The following is a 19,448-nucleotide window of genomic DNA, read 5'->3' on the forward strand; positions in this document are numbered from 1 at the left end:
GGTCCAGCCTTTTCAAGGCAGACGACTTGGAGATGGTGAAACCTCTTCACTACAGGAGGGGCAACATTCATTCATCTACTTCCCTCTCCTCTGCTGCTGATTCAAGCAGGTCACGTTGATGTTACCTTGCAGACCCACATTCAGCTGTTGGAGCATCAGTATTCAAAATATCCTGCTTGATGTAGTTCATCACATCAGACCATGGGATGTTTTTTATAGATTGCTCAAAGGGGCTGTGCCCCACCTTTAGTTTCTTTGCTGCCTCATATTCCACCACACTAGAGCAAGGTTTGGCAGACCATGCTTCAACCCTAATGTCAGAGATCATTCTCCTTCTGGCCTAGGCTGCTATGTACCGAGCGCCAGACTCTGAGAGGGGCATGGGATGCTACTTGTGCTACTTACTTGTGCTGAGGAAGGTCAGAGACCTCGGACCTATACTGGACCTCCCGCCATTGAGTGCTTTCTGAGGAAGGTTTTTCAAAAGCTTACTTTGACACAGATCCTGTCTGCACTGGACCCTGGAGACCTAATGATGTCCTTAGACTTGCAGGTCGTGATTTTCATATAGCTATCCTGCAGTCCCACGGATGCTGCCTGTGGTTTGAGATAGGGTTGGAATAATGCTAATTTGTTGTGCTGCCCTTTTGCATTATCTTGGCCCTTCCAAAGTTCTTTTAAACATTTCCACTATTACCTCTCCTGCTTCCAAGTTCTAAAGAAAATCATGTACGACTGGGCCCAGATCATCTTGATATAGCCCTGGATTGGGCTTGGAAAGTGTGGCACCCAGATCTCTTTAGCCTCAGCATTTGTCCTCTGATCCAGTCACTCTTCGGAATGACCTCCTTCCTCAGCAGCAAGATAGAGCAATATATTGATTTTCTGCAGCCTACACCTCTAGGCTTACTGACTGAGCAGCAACAGCTGAGATTCTTTAATTTACTGCCTGGCGTAGTGAAATTCACACTTACAGCCTAATGTCCTTTTATTAAATCCATGCTCCCTAGATGCTGGAGAGGTTTGGGGTCTGATGTGAAACCCGTGATCTTGATCCCTGCAAGTAATGCTTTATTTTGTTCTTTAGGGCAGTCCATAATCACATTGATGTTTATGATGTTATTTTGTTTCCTCATCCCAGCTCCCTCATGGCCCCCATCAAGGCCCTTACCACCTCATTGTTGCAGCAGATAATGCAGCTATTCCTTTCCCTGTAGACATGTTACGAGTAAGCCTTTTCCTACGTTGCTATCCGTACTCTGTAGCTTGACCGAGAGCTCCTCTGTTGGGGAATGGGCCCAGACCTTCATTGCGGATTGGGGTGTGCCAATAATAATGAATGTTCTGAAGTTATATGCTGCAATTTTAGGATGGGTTTATAGGGCGAGACAAGCATAATAAATGCCAACCTGGTGTCCCATTTCGGGGTCATCATTTCCTCCTAAAACTTTCTAAAAACTGTTTTAGAGACAATGCAAGTGTTGTTTTGCAACACGTATATAAATGTGGACAGGGAAATCATTTTGCAAATAGCCACCTTTTCTAAAAGGAGTGCTGTAGTTTTCACCAGTGCTTTACTTTCTCCTGGAATTGTCAGCACCACAGTCAGAATACAGTCAAAATTATTTTTCTGCCTGCTTGTTATCTCTGTTCCCAATTATCTGGGTTTAGAGAGATTCTATGTGTAACCTGTCCCTAGTCCTAGTGATTTAAAACACACGTAATAGATTTGGACCATTTAATTTCATAGCTAGACTAGTCTATATATTCGCTGCAGAAAGGTGGATGTTGCAGGTAAAGAATCCATGGCATATAAGGTGATGTCATGCATGTAAAGTGATACCGATCTTATTACCGGAGCATAGGTGTTTGTAGAACAGTTTCATTGATGCTCAAAATTCAGTACCAAACTTCAAAGTGTTTGAGTCCAAGTCAACTAATTCAAATGCCTTTTGGGCATCCAAGGAAAAAATCACCCTTTGGTAATTAATGCTGTCGCTTTATGCATGCAGTTATGAAGCCTATGTGTTCAGCATCATCATTTTCTGGGGCATGAACCCTGATTGGTCTGGATGTATTAGGGTAGTGACTGTTCACCATTATATTTGCCAACACCTTGATTTCCACATTTAATATTGAAAATGAAAATGGGACAGTAGGAGGAGCAGTCCACACCAGGCATTTCCTCCTAATGTAGGATTACAATTATAGCATGCCGTAGATAAGGTGACAACCACCACCCCAGCTCTAGCCTCCAAAATGTGTTGACCTACATGTAATGGTAGTTACTTAAAGAATTCCACAGGGGGGAAATTTGTCCCAGCAGCTTTTCTCTTTGGCACAGAAAACATTCCTCCGCTACCTTCTGTAAGACAGACCTCCTCATTGAGGGCTACATGCAACTTCTCTAATAGTCATGGGATCTCCAACCCTTCAGGAAAGATTGAACATCTTCCATTCCCACACGAGTAGGTGCCATTTGATGTCATCCACATATATCATAGACTTTAAAAAAATACTTTTTTTTTAACCAGCATGTAACTCATCCACCCCTCCCCCCTCAATCCGTTGTATTTTAATTGTTGGTCATTAATCAAATGGTAGTCCTCTGTACACTATGTGTTCTGCAGAAATGGCAGGCAAGGACTGGACTCTGGTTCCCCGCCCTGTGAGACATATCCCTGTTCAAACTTAGTGTATGAGCCACCATCTAATTGGCTACAAGAATGCTTAACCTGGACTAAACATAGAACCGTTGAAACACTTAACATAGACTGTGGCTGAATGCCCTAGGTGCCCTATCCTACTTCTTCACTCAATAGATTCTGAACTACCTGCCCACCCCACGTGTGGCAATCATCTTTTGCACACCTCTCGTCCCCACCCACCCATCTACTACCCGTTCTACAATATATACGCTCACCCTTGTCCCTTAATTTAAATGTATATCCTGTATTTATTACAACCTGTGGATCCCTGATGTTTACAAGGGCAGCTTATATATATTGTGTATAAAAAGTCATTTATGATTTGCAGTTCTGGCCAGGCCAGTTATTGACATAAGATGGATCATTCTGCTTCTCCTCCTCCTCAGTTTCCATTGTAATCCAGTGTCACTGGCTACCATATCTACTGGGGCATCGCCTTTCCTCTGACCTGTATTTGAGAGGGGGGGGGGGCTCTAGATGCCAGCCTAGCGCATTGTTTTTTTTCCCTCTGATCCTGAGGCAGCCCCTCTTGAGCAGGTGGATCCCCATGCTCATTGGTGCTAGGGTTGTCCAGCATTTTGTATTCTGCCACCGAGTCCAGGGCTTACTGTGGGGTTGAACATTACCTTCACCTGGGCAGAGAAATGGAAACATTGCCATCATCTTGTTTTTAACCTCATCAAAGGACATGCATTGCATCTCTACCAGTTTAGCAGAATCTGAGAAGAAAGCCTTATATGAAGGGACTCTAATATCTCATCACTGCTTTTATAGTTGAGGCCTTTCACCATCAACCATGGGTGGATCATAGGTGGGGACTGCTGGACCATTCTCTTTTAATCAGGGCTATGAAAGTTCACCTGCCAAAAACAGAGTGTTTTCTCTAGAAAGCTTTTATTTGAGTTGCCTGCGGCCTCCTTCAGCACACATACTGTTTGCGATTGCTCCTATGAATTTTCCTCTTTGTGTCCTCAATCCTGTCTTCATTGTTAACTACTTTGTTTTTTTGAGTTTGGTAGCTTTCGTATGTAATGGTTCAGACTCTGATGCCTTACAGGACTTTAAGAATGTGCCACATGAAGGTTTGAGGGGGGAAGGGGCATAAGAGAGCCCACTGCAAGATAGCTACACAGTAGTGCTGCTCTGCCAGCCGGGCACATTAATCCACCTATAATCCTGCCAACCCAATACCACAATGCTTAATTTTTGTGCCTGAATTCAACAGAAGTGCTTTGGTGGTGGCAGGATTCTGCTGAATCGAAGGGGAGCTGACTAAGCGAGTCTGAGACAAGGGGTGGCCCGCCCAACAGCAAACTCATATCGGCCAAATGGGTGGAGGCGGCACTGGACAGATCATGAAGCACGATTGGTGGCTTGCCAGGGCAGCCTAATGTGTGCTCCAGAGACTCAGTGGAGCGGCATGGTGGTGAGATCACCTGGACTGGTGCTGCGGCCTAGGCACACATCCTGATGATCCCTATCACTGAGGGCACGTCAGGGCGCTGCGCATCCTCAGGAGCACCCTGTGTGGTTTGGAGGACACCAACTGGCCTGCAAATATAACATAGGAGTTGACCCTGGCTTGTCGCGCCCCTGCTTGCAAGAGAAGAGACTGTACTCAAGGGTGTAACAAAGTTGAACAGGCCATCACATGCAGTAGTAAATCAGAGGGGACATTACTGTTGCTCCTTGATCCTGTCCACTAACTGTGGACTGCCCACAAAGAATTGGTTTGACGCTGACCCATCCACCTGTGGAGGTGTGGGGTTGGGCACCCTACTGCCACGGGCATCAAACCATATAATTTCAATATACTCCAAGGAAGAAGGAGAGGCTCCACTAGTGGATGGCGCCCCAGGCCCTGGGACAGCAACTTCTACAACAAAAAAGACACATCTACTCTTACAGACTGGGTAAAGCGGACAAAAACCAAGCACACCTCATATTCGAGGTCAGCCGCTCTGCGAAGTCAGCACAGGACGTAGCACTGTAGAACAGCCTAGTGCATTAGACCAGGGGCTTTCTGCAACAGAGACCACACTACACGCCGTGCAACAAAGCGACACTCAGCCAATGGGAAAAAACTGTTCCTTAAATTCATGTATGGACCACCTTGCGACGAAATTAGCCAAGCAGGCTTATGACAGTGGAGCAGTGAATTTCGACCACTGAATATCAACTTCAGACTGTGGGCACTAAGGGGGTTATTCCAACTTTGGAGGAGGTGGTAATCCGTCCCAAATGTGATGGATTTACCACCAGCCGTATTACGAGTTCCATAGGATATAATGGACTCGTAATACGGCTGGTGGTATATCCGTCACTTTACCGTCACTTTTGGGACGGATTACCACTTCCTCCAAAGTTGGAATAACCCCCTAAGTGTCTGGAGATGGAGAAGATCCTAGCTGTGATCCAGGCCAAAATTGAGGACATTGAAGCTTGCTCCAGAAGAAATAATTTACGAATTCTGGGTTACCTGAATCGACCAATACTGGGAAGATGGAGTTGTATGTTGAGCAGATGATCACTACCCTGTTCAGGTCGCAGAACCTGTTGAATATGCTGGTGGTCAAATGTACACACAGGTCATCAATGGCGCTCCCTTATCCTGGAACCCTTCCTTGACCCATAATTGCGCTCCTCCTGAATTATCGAAACCGGGATACTGTTCTCAGACTAGCCTGTGAGAAGGTAGTTTCATTTCCAGGGCAGTCAGGTCTCTTTCTACCCGGATTTTACAGACTTGGTACAGATGGCCGGAAGGGAATTTCTCCCTGTAAAAGGGCAGCTGTAAAATTTTGAACTTCAGTATGCCATGCTATAACCAGTGAGATTACGCATCGAATTGGATGGAAAACAGAATATTTTCAACTCCCAAGGCGTCTAGGACTTCCTCAAGATGCTTACACCCTGGAAAAGTAACCGAGGCCATGCAGATATGTATGGCGAGGATTAACAACCTATACTTCACTAAGGCTAGGAATTGGCCTGTTGGTTTGTTGCCTTCTCTGAGCTGAAGATGCAGTTGGAATCGGAATGGTGATCTGAATCAATGTTCAGGCCTTTGTTGACTACCAGATGAGACAGAATGGCGAACATACTGATACCCGGAAACTTCCGTTCCACAGGAGGGGTTCTAGGTCTTTGGCGACCCCACGAGGGAGCACCCCATATGACTTTGATAAGTAGACTGCTTGTATACTTGTTTCATTGTTTTCAGAGTTTGTGTTATGCTGCTTCTAGATGGTGGGATTGTCTTTAGCAAGATCAGGTTGCTGAAGGTGGAGGGGCATGGGGGAGTGTGTTTATTTGTTCTCACAGTCATCATATCGGTACACACACCTTATACACTCATTTGCCTAACAGACAGACACCTCTAGTGTGTGAGGGTATTGTAAATGCTTCATTTTCACAAAGGACCAACAGCGAGGTACCAGATCAGTCGTAACATGGAATGCACGGGGACTTATTAATCCCTGGAAAACTAGACTGATACTCGCCTACTTAGCCACAATATAAAAATCGCGCTCCTCCAAGAAACACACCTTACAAGTGAGACAGAGCAAGGTATAGGCTCCCGATGGGCAGGGTACAAATTGGCTTAATTGTATTCATCATACTCCAGAACAGTCCTTATACTGGTTAAGAAGTGTGTTTCCTTTACTGTTACACAATCTGTAGTAGATGAACAGGGCAGAGTGGCGATTGTTCTAGAACACTCCAGTAACACTGATCAATACATATGGACTAAATGTAGATGACCCCGAATTTGACACCTCTGTGTGGCGTCATATTCATAAAAAATCATTTGTGAATTTAAATGGGGGGGCCTTAACACCTAACTTGACCCCAACACGGATAGGTTAGCAAACACGGACTGACATGATAAACAGTCGGCTGCAGTGATACAGGCCGTGATGGAAGACTGTGGCTTGGTAGATGCTTGGAGACTGTCTCACCGAGGGCCACAGGAGGGTGCATTCACGTCTTCTGCCCATGGCTCGTGGTCCCGGTTGGACTACCGAGTGATCTCCAGGAACATATATTCATGGGTGTCGGAGATCACACATATACTCAAGACATTATCTGATCATACACTGGTACTGCTACGGATCTCATTCCCAACAATGCGCATCCCCCCCCATACACCTGGCGGTTTCGGGCAACTGCTCTATTAGATACGGCTTTTCACGACGGGCTAAAAAAGGCCATAGTATAAATGGGAAGCACTCAAGGTCAAGATTAGAGGTGTTTTCATTGCCACACAAACAGGTGTACTGAAGGCAGTTCGTACACAATTACAAAAAAGGGAGGACAAACTGCTTGCCCTTGAAAGGGACTACACAGTGGACCCCCATTGGACCATTTTGACTGCTATCTGTGAATGGCTCATGAACTTTCATAACTTGGTGGCTCAGGAACAACAGTTCCCATCGAAACGCCATCTGGCGAGGGTCTAAGGGGAGAGGGAGGCCATCCTGGCCACAATCTAGCAAATAGGTTGAGACACCCAAAAGAACAGGAACATATCCTGAAGATAATCACTTAATGAAACTTCAGCGCTTCTACAGGCCTTTACACAATTTGATTCCACCTTATATGGCTTTCACCTGTCGGCTACGGTGGCAGACATTCATGCCTACCTAGATAATGTAACACATGCCTGGCTCTCTACAGGGGAACGTGAATACCTGGTACAGCCCATAACGATAGAGGAGATCAAGAAAGTTATATGTCAGCGTCCAAATGGGAAATTACCAGGTAAGACGGCTTAATGGGGGAATTTTATAAACAGTTTGCCAACCTCTTAGCTTCATATTTGCATGAGATGTATGAGGAGGCCTACCATAAGCAGCAATTGCCTCCTACCTTAAGAGAAACCCTAATTGCGACACTATTAAAACGAGATAAAGCACCAGAAAAATCAGAAATGTATAGACCACTATTGTATAAATATTAATATGCTTCTGCATCATGTGGACTTCATGTCGGCGGCTGTCCTATTGGAGCATTAATTGGGGAAAGACAGTTCTATTTCCACTCACGCCAGGCACGCAGGAATGCTCACTGGCGCTTCCATTACTGTGGCAATGTGACCCAACTAAATATTAGGGCATTTGGATACAGAGAGATCCAAAAATGGTGGTCCACTTTAATTATGGTCGGGCGATGGCAACACTAAAGGACCAGATTGATAGATGGCGGAGATTGCCTTTACACCGGCGGACAGGCCAGCGATCCTAAAAATGGTGGTACTACTGACATTTTTATCCCTGTTTGTAAATATACCCATTGTCCTACCACTATATTTCTTCTGAAAACTCAGAACGCACCTCTTAGCCTCAACGTGGGTGGGGAAAGAGCCTAGGATCCACTGGGAAGTCCATACACTGTCGTACGCATCCTGGTATTCAATGCCCCTGTGTAAGAAGCTGGCTCTGTACATACTATATCAAAATGAGATATAGTGTGCACAGAGTCCAGGGGCCCCCCAAGAGGCTTGACAGAGGCAATAATAGGTGGTCGAGCAGTTAGGCTTATCAGAGGGTAGTTTTAAGCATTTGTTGTACACACACAAGCAATAAGTGAAAACACACACACAATGACTTAACTCCAGGGCAATAGGTTTTTATATAAAAAAAATATGCTTTTGTTAACTTATTTCTAGAACCACAAGATTGATTTAGCAGGTAAGTACATTAAGTGAAAGGTACTTTTCACAGTAATACTTAAAACTTTGAATGGAATCAACAATGTACACAGTTTTCTTTAAAATAGCAAAAAGCTATTTTAAAATTTGACCCAGTGCAATTTTCAACATTTCCTGGGAAGGTAAGTAAAGTACTATTTTTGAGGTAAGTAATAACCTTACGAGTTCAATCTCCGGGGCATTGGTAGCCCACCGTTGGGGGTTCAAGATAACCCCAAACACCCAGCACCAGCAACATAGTGGCGATTAGGTGCAGGGGTCAAATAGGAGCCAAAATAACGTGTGCCCCTATGGAGGCAGAGGGTACTCCGGTTCCGGTCTGCTTGCAGGTAAGTACCCGCGTTGTCGGAGGGCAGACCAGGGGGTTTTGAAGGAGTACTGGAGGGGCCCCAAGTAGGCACAAAAAGCACACCCTCAGCGGCACAGGGGCGGCCAGGTGCAGTGTGCAAACAGGGAGTCGGGTTCTCAATAGAACTCTATGGAGGGTCCCGGGGGTCACTTATGAGCTGCAAGCAGGGCATGGGGGGCCTCTCGGGCAAGCCACCGACTGGGCAAGGGTGAGGGCCGCCTGCTGGTCGCTGCTGCACCGATGGTCGGTTTCTCTCGGGCCTGGGGGGATGTCCGTCGCTTCTCCAGGCGACCGACATCTGCGTCCCGGGCAGTCGCGGTAAGGGGGTCCTCGGGATTCCCTCTGCAGGCATTGTCGTGGGGTGTAGAGGGGTCAGCCCAGGGTGGACACGTCGTTGGAGTCGTCTGTGGATCCTCTCTGGCTAGTTGATTTCTCTGGACACAGGCGGGGGCGTCAGGTGCAGAGTAGTTAGACTCACGTTTCTGGAGTGAGGTGAGAATCCCTTTAAAGATGGTTACTTTGTCTTCTTGTTGGACAGGTCCGCCGTCCACGGGAGTTTCTTGGTTGTCTGGGATGCAGGCAGTCACCTGGAGGCTTTTCAGGGGTCGCTGGTCCTGCAGAACACATTGCTTCTTTTCTTGCAGCTTTTTGAAGCAGGAGATAGGCCAGTAGGGATGGGGCTGAGTCAGTCGGTGTCTGCTTCTCTGCGGGGTTATCAGCTCAGCAGTCCTTCTTCTTTCTCGAGGTTATCAGGAATCTGAAGAGCTGGGTTCACGGTCGCCTCTAAATACTAAATTTAGGGGTGTGTTATGGTCAGAGGGCAGTAGCCAATGGCTACTGTCCCTGAGAGTGGCTACACCCTCCTTGTGTCCACTCCCTCTGGGGAGGGGGTCATATCCCTATCCCTATTGGCCCTAATCCTCTAAAGCAAGATGGAGTATTTCTCAAGGAGGGGGTCACTTCAGCTGCGGACACCTTGGGGTGGTCCTGGCTGAGGGGGTGACTCCTCCTTGTTTTTCTCATCATCCCTCTGGACTTGCCGCCAAAAGTGGGGGCTCGTCCAGGGGGCAAGCATCTACACTAGCTGGAGTGCCCTAGGGCACTCTAACATCAGGCTTGAGCCTTTGAGGCTCACCACCAGGTGTTACAGTTCCTGCAGGGGGAGGTGTGAAGCACCTCCACCCAGGACAGGCTTTGTCTCTGACCACAAAGTGCACAAAGGCACTCACCCCATGTGGTCAGAAACTTATCTGGAAGTGGCAGGCTGGCACAAACCAGTCAGCCTTGCTCTAGCAGTTGAGCTAACATACTGGGGAGCTCTCTAAGATGCCCTCTGTGTGCATTTTTCGATAAATCCCACACTGGCATCAGTGTGGGTTTATTGTGCTGAGAAGTTTGATAACAAACTTCCCAGTATTCAGTGTGGCCATTATGGTGCTGTGGAGTTTGTAATGGCAAACTCCCAGACCATATACTCAGTATGGCTACCCTGCATTTACAATGTCTAAGAATTGACTTAGGCACTGTAGGGGCATAGTTCTAATGCAGCTATGCCCTCTCCCGTGGTATTTATGCACCCTGCCTTAGGGCTGTAAGGCCTGCTAGAGGGGTGACTTCCCTTTTCCACAGGCAGTATTTTGAGCATGGCACTCTGAAGGAGTGCCATGTCGACTTTGTCTTTTCTCCCCACTAGCACACACAAGCTGCAAAGCAGTGTGCATGTACTGAGTTAAGGGTCCCTGAGGGTGGCATAATACATGCTGCAACCCTTAGGGACCATCCCTGGCCACAGGGCCCTTGGTACCAGGGGTACTTTTTATAAGGGACTTAACTGTGTGCCAGGGCTGTGCCAATTATGGAAACAAAGGTTCAGTTTTAGGGAAAGAACACTGGTGCAGGGGCCTGGTTTGCAGAGTCCCAGCACACTTCCAATCAAAGCTGGCATCAACACAAGGCAAAAAGTGGGGGGTGACCATGCCAACAGTGGTATTTTCCTACACTCTGTTTTCCAACTCTACTATTTGTGTGCACAGGCTCACTTTGGTCATTATTGGTACTCATTGCATGAGTACTTACCTCATGTAGCTGTGGAGCATGACAATGCCTATCCCACACCCCTCAGGAACCTGCTGTCCCATAAATGAGTGGGGCCGGCATGAACTGAATACATTATGGTGTACTCTACAACGTTGGCCTAGCGAAAACTAGGGATTAAAGCTGGAATTCCTCTCCTTTATGCACCGAGCTGCCATTACAAAATCATCCTGCAATATTGTTTTCCATCAAAACCACCGCAAAGCGACTATTCACACACACGGATCTCCGCACCATGGGAGACGCATTCGCGGGTGGCACATTTCTGACACTAGATGATATTTCACATACTCAACGACAAACCCCATTGCTGTCCTCTCTATACTACCGCTTCCGTGCTGCTTTGAGGGAATAGTACCCACAGTTCCCCCAGGAACCACCACCATTAGCTGCCTTGCAGGTACTATTGACGAGTGACACACACCATCACTTGATTACCAAACTTTACAATGCAGCACAATTGGATACCCAACAAAGCTCTGGATGGTTGCCATGCCATCCTGGCACACTAATTGGAGGAAGCAGACTGGCAGTATTGCTGTGCCCAAATACAAAATCCCACCTCCAGTTATAATCTCTGCATTACACATCTCAGATATTTACATCAAACATACTACACACTGGTAAAATTACATAAATATTGGCTGAGGAATTATGTTAAATGTGTATGATGTGGGGCATTAGAAGCAGATTTCTTACATCTTGCTTGGTACTGTGACCTTGTTGATCGATATTGGGTGCAAGTCACAAAGAGTCTAGCAGAAATAGTATTAGAACCTGTCAAACTGTATCCCAGAATGTGTTTATTGGGATGGGTAAAGGACCTCCAGCCCTCCAAAATCAAATTTGTGTCGATCTCACTCCTGCTAATGAAGAGATGAGTGGGACTCCATTGGGGGTGTCAGGCAGCACCAACTAAGAAGAACTTGTTGTAAGATAGGACATACTGTAAATCCCTATTGGACCTTTACACAGAGGAAACATTGGTTCCTTCACAGCCCAAAAACATCTGGGGTCCTTTGGTGGCATACTTACTGTCTACCCAGGGAGAGTCACAAGAGATTTAAGCTGCAAACATTGGGATTCATTGCTGGTCCTATATGTATGCCCAAATTGTACCTAGATGGCAAAGATAACAATGTAAGTGTTTTTTTTGGGGGGGGCACAAGGGTGTGGGAAATAGTAATATTGATGACTTGTGAGTTTTTGTTATGTTTTTGATGTAGAAAAAAAAAAAAGTTACAAAAATGTTTTCATATTATTTGAAAAAACAAAAAGAATGTGCACATGTAGTTGGTGAGGTGGACAATTTGTTAATCGCTCACTATACTCATACTGGTCTGTATTTAGGGCTTCAGAATGCTAGTTGTCTCACTAACTCACCAGAGACTGAACTGGATTCACCTTTTAGAGCCATCCAGTGAGGAAAGTGTGTCCTATGCCATAGCAGTTCATAAGGCTGAAGAGACATTGAAACTACAGTTCCCAACTGTAGAAACTAAAGCCAGTTTGCTGACAGAAATCTTGCAACACCTTCAACTTATGAGTCTTTGCTACCTTTCATCTAGGCCCTAACAGGAACATTGTCTGCGGCTTGGGTGAAATCATGTTTAATGCTAGCAGGTAATCTGGCCTTCTCGATACAGCAGCCAACACTGGTTAGTCTTGTAGTCCAAACTTTGGACAGTAAAGGGAACTTGAATGCCTTCCATACTGCCCTGCCTGACAGAGATTTGAAGGCTATTGATGTGCTTAGTGAGAAGGTTTTCTCTTCTGCATTCTCTGAATTCTGCCTGCTTGTTGATTAAATATGTGCATCCTCTCTGAGATATGGCAAAGCAGATTTTACTCTATGTCCCTGAGTAATTTCTAAAATGTCCATGATGAAAAGGATGCAGCCAAGTACAATCTACGGAGCAGTTCTTGGGTCTGGCTTATTGCCAGAGGCAGCCATCTCTGCCCATACTGTGGTAAGGTTGTGACAGGGGATGGGGCCACCACCAGGGTGATCGGCCATCTTCCTCTTCTGCTGCCACCACCAAGCCCGTCTACATTCCCCTTCGGGAATTACCTGAGTCCAGAGGGGGCAGAATACAGTTTTACCTGCCCAGCTGGTGTGGGCTAATTTCCTCTCTTAGATTTATTTGTCTTCCTACTCAATGCCTGGCTGTTGAAGACAGGCTTGTGACAGTCAGGTGCGAACCACTGGCATACTACCATCTTACAGTATACCATCCTTTGAGTTCTCTATTATAGAGCTGAAATCCAGTCATTTGTCAGGGCAGAGGATTCATTTTATAGGCACTATTGTGGACAAATTGGTGTTCAGAGTTTTTCTGCTCCTGCAGCGAATCTGACATTCGACATGTGATCCCTATGTTTCAGCCTTGATCCTGTAGCCCGTCCAGGTGGTTCTGAGGCTTCTTAGTCTCCTCACCTTGTATTTGTTGTTTTTGGGTCATTCCTGTGGGTACATAGAAGTTCAGCACTGGGTTTGCTTTTCAGACAACATCCATGTATTGCATGAGATGGCGTAGGACTTGCAATGATGGATAAAGGAAACCAACTTGACTTGCAGCAGACCGCTCCCCAGCCCTATCTGAAGCTGATGGTAGTGACGGATGCACTGCTGTTGGCTGGGGAGGCCATCTGGATGAGGTGAGGTCCCTGTTCTTTTTTTGACACAAGGCACCACATCTATCTTCTGGAGATGTGTGCCATCCAGTTGACTCTCAAGTCCTCTATATTTCCTTGCTGTCCATCAAGGGCAGCCGTGTGCAAGTTGTGACAGCATAACTTCCCAGTACTGCTGCAACAAGCAGGGTGGTTATCTTGTGTGCTAAACCAGGAGGCTCTGCCAGTGTGGGGTCCGTGTAATATATCAGGAGGCTCTGGGACTGTTGCACTTGATGGACCTTCATGGAATTTCCCCGACTGTCAACCATCTGGCAGGTTTAGGTTCCCGGAATCCCACTGAGGATGAGCTACTAAGATGCCACTTAGCTGACCATGACTGACATCTGGAGAGATAGTACAATGTGTTTTCACCTAGTGGGTCATGCCTTGGTTGATCTTTTTGCTACCACCGAGATCACTCTATCAAGCCTTTTGTGGTCTAGAGATCCTGCCTCAAGGCTCCTTGGTAGACTCATTTTTGCCCTCTGTGGGAATCTGGTCTCCTCGACACTTTTCTGCCAATACTGTTGCTTCCCTGAGTTCTGAAGAAGGTTACTTACCAGAGTTCTGAAGGAGGTTGAGAAAGACCTGTATCAACTGATAGAGATAGCCCTGGGCTGGGCTCTGAGGATCTCGTGCTTCAACCTGCTGAGTCTGCGCTTGTGCCACTGCTGTGTCTACCTTTACGGAAGACCTGCTCTCTCAACAACAGTACAGGGTTCTATACCCTATCCTTTAGAATCTAAACATCTGTGTGTGGAGATTGAGCAGAACCAGTGAGAGGGTATGATCTGTCTCAGGAAGGGGTGGATGTCATATTTGCCACTTGCTGTCCATCCATGAAGACCGTCGGTTTTGGATGCTGGGAAAAATGTGTGGCCTGCTGCAAGGACCTCCTGTTAAATCCTTTGCAGCCTAAACTTTTTAATCTACTTCTATGTCTTACCTGTGAACCGCAAGGCCTTCTCACGGGTAACATTTAAGACTGCCTTCTCAGCCTTTCTACTTTTGTCTGATACACCCCCTTATATGCTGCTTTGGGACTTTATGGTTCTTACTTCCTAATGTGCACACCTTTTCAACCTATGCTTAACTCTTCTTTGATGTTGCTGACCTTTAAGGGAGTCGTGCACATTGTGGTAACTTCATGCGCTATGTCAGTGAACTGCAGGTGCTTTCAGTCCAACCACGATATACTGCCTTCTTTCTGGACATGTTTCGGACTCTGGCATCCCTCCTGTTGATGGTGTTGTCGCTTTTCCATGTTGGGCAGTCCATCGCATTCTCTGCTTTTTTCTTCCTTCCACGTGCCTTTTAGGCAGAGGAGGGTCTTCATTGGTTAGATTCTGAGAGAGCCCTTTACATTTATGCTGATCAGACTGATGAGTGTTCGGTCAATGACCAGATTTGTGTTGGGTTCATCATTTTTACGAACAGGAAGACAGTTTAGAAACAGACCTTATCCAGATGGATATTTCTCTGCATAGAACTGTGCTATGCCTTGGCCAAGAAGGAGCTCCCGGACGGAATTCAGGTTCACTCTACCAGAGTCAAGGATGCCATATGGCCTTTGCCAGGTGTGTTGCGGTGCTAACATCTGTCAGGCGGCTACAAGGGCTTCTGTCCATACCTTCACCCGGCTTTACTGTCTTGGCTGTCATATCTGCAGGGCGGGCCATTTTGCATGTCTCGGTCATGCAGGATTTCCTGGTGTAAAGTCCACACCTCAGACCCTCGGGCTTTTGGGAGTTACTACTTTGGTATCTGTTCATTTAGAAGAGCAAGTTGTTTATCTTCGTTAGTGCTGTTTCTGCTGATTACTCTATCTAGCCTTAAAAGTGTTTAAACTTCAGGTAGTTACAAAATATGAGCAATTTTGAGGATGTTAACTGTAGCCCTGCATAAATAGTGCTCAGTGGTTATTTGAATTGATGTCTGTTTGCATGTAAGTAACTCTATTAGAACAGATGTCGTATTGCACTCGTACTAGCTAACAGCAGCACTCTTGTGTCTGCAAATTTTTAGGAGTCTGTGGTAATGAAGAAACAATGATTTTTTTTTATTTTTTTATTTTTTTTATTATTTTTTTAGGAGCTTCTCTATGAATTGGCTACTTTGCCAAGCATCGCTTCAGCCTCCTTCGCAAGACTCTCTTTTACGGCTCACACAGTCATCCCTGCTTCCCTTCTACATGGTGGTTTTTACAATTTGTTTACTTTCGCTTACTCAGGTCATTGTTAGAAAATTATGGTAAGTTAAGTTGTGTTTCTTTGTTACTATGTTCATGTTTAAATTGTTTATCTAGGTTTGTTTGTTTGAGGACATGGTGTATGATAGACCATTACTATTCAATTGAACAAAAAGTACCTTTGACAGAACCATTATGTGCTCTTCCGGATGAAGTAAATTTGTGTTGTGCAAAATAGCAACAACTGTGTCTGGAGGGAGTGGGCATTGGAACATGAGAAATAAATGTAGCATATGTGAATATATATATATCTATAGCTATATTTATATCTATATCTATATATGTATATACCAGCAGTGACGGTCAGTGGATGTTTGTCTTCTAAGAAATGCAGACTCAAGTCTTGATGTTTCTGTTTTGACATTGATATCTGGAAATTTTGATATGCATACGTACATCAAATAGATGTTGTGAAAACACCCCATGGATTCCATTTCTAGTGAAAATTAATAGATCACATTATCAGTCAAAGGGTTTTCAATGTTGAAATGTATGTGTCTGGGTCCATGCAAGGAGCCAAGCTTAAAACAAAACTCAAGTAGCATTTGGCTCCTTACTGGGGCACCGGAATGTATTTCTGATGGTGATTTCTAACCGCAGATCCCTCACCATGTGAATTTCCCTGGGTGCTATACTGGATCCGGAAACCTTCATAGCAGTTTCCTCCCTCGTCAACAGGTGACATTTTGTGGCTCTGCAATAGGGTCCATCCTGCCCCTGACATGATGTCGGGCCACTATAAATGCGGCAGACCCATGCTCTTATGTCAGGTCCTTTTTTTTTCTGTGCCTGCCTACGCATATCCGGAGCTCCTGAATCATTTCACTTCCCAAAGCAAAGTCTTCAGCCGTGTTGTGACTGTAACCAGCAGGTGTCGGTCACGGACACCCACAGCGTCTGTCTATGGCGCCTTGGCTCTCGTCCGTCTATGTGTTTGGTGCCTGGGCTTCAAACACAATTCGACTTTGTGTCAGTTCAGCGCTTGGATGAATAGAAAAGACCAACCGCAACTGCAAGGTCAAACTCGCTGTTGCCAAGCTCAGTCTTTCAAAAAAAACACTTACTCAGTTACAGTGGTCCCAGATGAATTCAAGACACGCTCCTTCTTCCAAAGCCACGTCCAGCAAGTCACACTTAAATAACAATAAAAATCCAACATAGGTCCCCCTCATCCTTCCAATCCCACCAGTCGCACGATGCTCTAGGCATATATAGGCTGTGGAGTCACAACCCCCCCTCGCGAAGCAGATTCCAGCTCTAGTCACGCTTTGGCCCTTCCCTGAAAGGATGGCAAAACCACAACAACTATACCAACTTAGGGTAGCTATGGAGATATTTTGTGCTGCACCATATCCTTGCGGAGTGCATCTTTGCTCCACGGATCTAAAAGGACCTCCAGTTGGGTTACTGTTAGCGGGTCTGTCCTCTATGCATGAGTGTGCCCCTCAACCTCATATGAAGGTCATCTCCAAAAGGAGGCACCATCGGTCCTGGCTCCGACGCCACACAAGATTCCTCCTCCAGCAACATGCCTGACTCCGGTGTGGGATACAGCTTTGATAGTTCTATCAGATTTGAAGACTCGTGTCCGTCTGCCCTGTGCCCAACATTATGAAGAAGCAGACACTTTTAAGCCTAACAGTATGACACAGTTGATACTGATTATGAAGAAGGCAACCAGTATGAAGATGATGGCAACTTATTTGATTACCTCCAGGATGCCAATAGCCTGGACACTTCACCTCAAGTTGGCCTGTCGTCACCAAATCCTGTGGCCACTGAGGAGTCCCCCTCCTTTGCTACAGTAAGTCAGAGTCCGGCTCCGGTATCGGACCTTACTTACCATCTCAAGAGGTTAAGACCAATGTGTGGAGAGAGATTCACAACCCCTCGCAGACCAGCATTTAAACCACTTCTCCCCTTTAAAAACCGTACCCCTATGGAGGCTTCAGGAGGAGCTACCAACAGAGACAGAAACAATATGCACCTTAGCAACAACAGGCCTCCCAGTCCTTTCGAGGTCGAGATTATAGATCATGCCAACAGCTTCCAAGCCCCCAGGGGCAATTAGCTACCCAGCTCCTCCCCCGCTGTTGGCGCAGAATTTTTTAACCTGTCCTTGGCGGCAAACAATTGGCCATTAGAGGGTCTCATCACCCTCCACCTCCTATGCTGGAAGAGCATCACATCCGATCAATGGGTGCTCCAGATCATGAAAAATGGATACTTTCTACCCTTTCTGCCCTATCCCCGAAAATATGCCACCCATACCACAACACATTTCGGAGGGCTCACTTGTCTATACTCCTATGAGAAGTTCAAGCTGTCCAGGCCAAGGGAACCAAATAGAGGGTACTGGCATCAGAGACTGGGACTTATCGCTACTGCTTTTACTTTCTGGTGCTGATGAATGATAGTAGACTCTGTCCCATTCTAGATTTCCGCCCTCTGAATTTGTTCCTCCGGAAGGACAAGTTAAGAAACACAAGTTCCGTCTGCTCTGGATCCTGGTGACCAGATGGTAACAATGGACTTGCAGGATGCATATTTTCACAGCCCTCTCCTGCACTCTACAGAAGGTTTCAGGTTAGACCAAGAGAACTTTTAGTTCACCGTGCTCCCCTTTGGCCTTATCAGTGCATCTTGGGTGTTCATCAAAGGATGATTGTGGTCACAGCCCATCTCCAGAGGTTGGGAATACCAGTCGTTTTTTAGCTTGATGACTTACTGCCTTGTACAGTCGTAAAGCGTCTCCAGAGTACTTCCTTCTTGTTTACATTGTTGGGATATTCCATCACCAGCCAAAATCACACCTGACTCTCACAACTGCTCCCCTTCATCAGAAACATCCTGGATGTGGTGCTTTGCCGAGCCATCTCTCTGCCTCGAGTCCAGGACATTCTGACTATTGTAGGAAGCTGGCCTGGTGTGTGGTGAGCACCTATGGTGTTATCAGCTTGTACCAGGCCCAGGTATCTCCTATTAGTGAGGTTTAGGCAGAGTCTAGGAAGCCAGGGCTCTCTAGAGGTAGCTGTGGATGAGCAGCCAAGACTTGTCTAGGAGACATGCAAAGCTTTGGCAACACCAATACAGTCACACAGCACTTACACACATGAAAGAACCACACAGTGTTACAAAAATAAAGGTACTTTATTATAGTAACACAAATACTAAAATACTGAATAGATAATACTCCAATAGGGGATAAGTAAACATTATTCTGTAACATTAGAAGTCAGTGATTAGCATATAAAGCAATAGCAAATAGTAAAAACAATAGTAAATACTGAAAGCCCTAGGGAGAGACCGAACCATATACTAAGTAAGTGGAACGAGAAATATAGTCCCCCACCCAAGGAAGTGGAATCAGTAGGAGAGAGCTGGAGGAACTAGGAAACCCAAAAAGTAAGTACCAGGGTGCCTCCCCCAGTGGCCAGGAGAGAAGAGGTAAGTACCTGGTCTTTCTCCAAACCCACAGGAGAAATTTGAAAAGGACTGTGCAAGACCCGAACAAGACTGGAAGAAACCAAAGGTGGATCCTGACAGAAGAGGACCTGCAAAAGGGGGGAACAAAGTCCAGTTTGAGTTGGCGTGTCCGGCTGTGGCAGGAGCCATTACCCACCCTTCTGTGGATGCAGGACCAGGTCGACAGTGGATGAA

General features: G+C 46.1%; 1 protein-coding gene across 3 annotated transcripts in view; it reads left to right on the plus strand.

Annotated features, from left to right (window-relative positions):
• Positions 1 to 19,448, plus strand: part of DPY19L4 (dpy-19 like 4) — a 516,401-nt gene that overhangs the window by 220,384 nt on the left and 276,569 nt on the right. For all 3 annotated transcript variants that reach the window (XM_069220490.1, XM_069220492.1, XM_069220491.1), the window contains exon 12: positions 15,632 to 15,790. In XM_069220490.1, coding sequence (XP_069076591.1) covers positions 15,632 to 15,790 — 159 coding nt within the window. The remainder of the gene's footprint in view (positions 1 to 15,631; positions 15,791 to 19,448) is intronic.

This window comes from Pleurodeles waltl, chromosome 2_2, assembly GCF_031143425.1.
Source record: "Pleurodeles waltl isolate 20211129_DDA chromosome 2_2, aPleWal1.hap1.20221129, whole genome shotgun sequence".
In the NCBI taxonomy this organism is placed as follows: Eukaryota; Metazoa; Chordata; class Amphibia; order Caudata; family Salamandridae; genus Pleurodeles; species Pleurodeles waltl.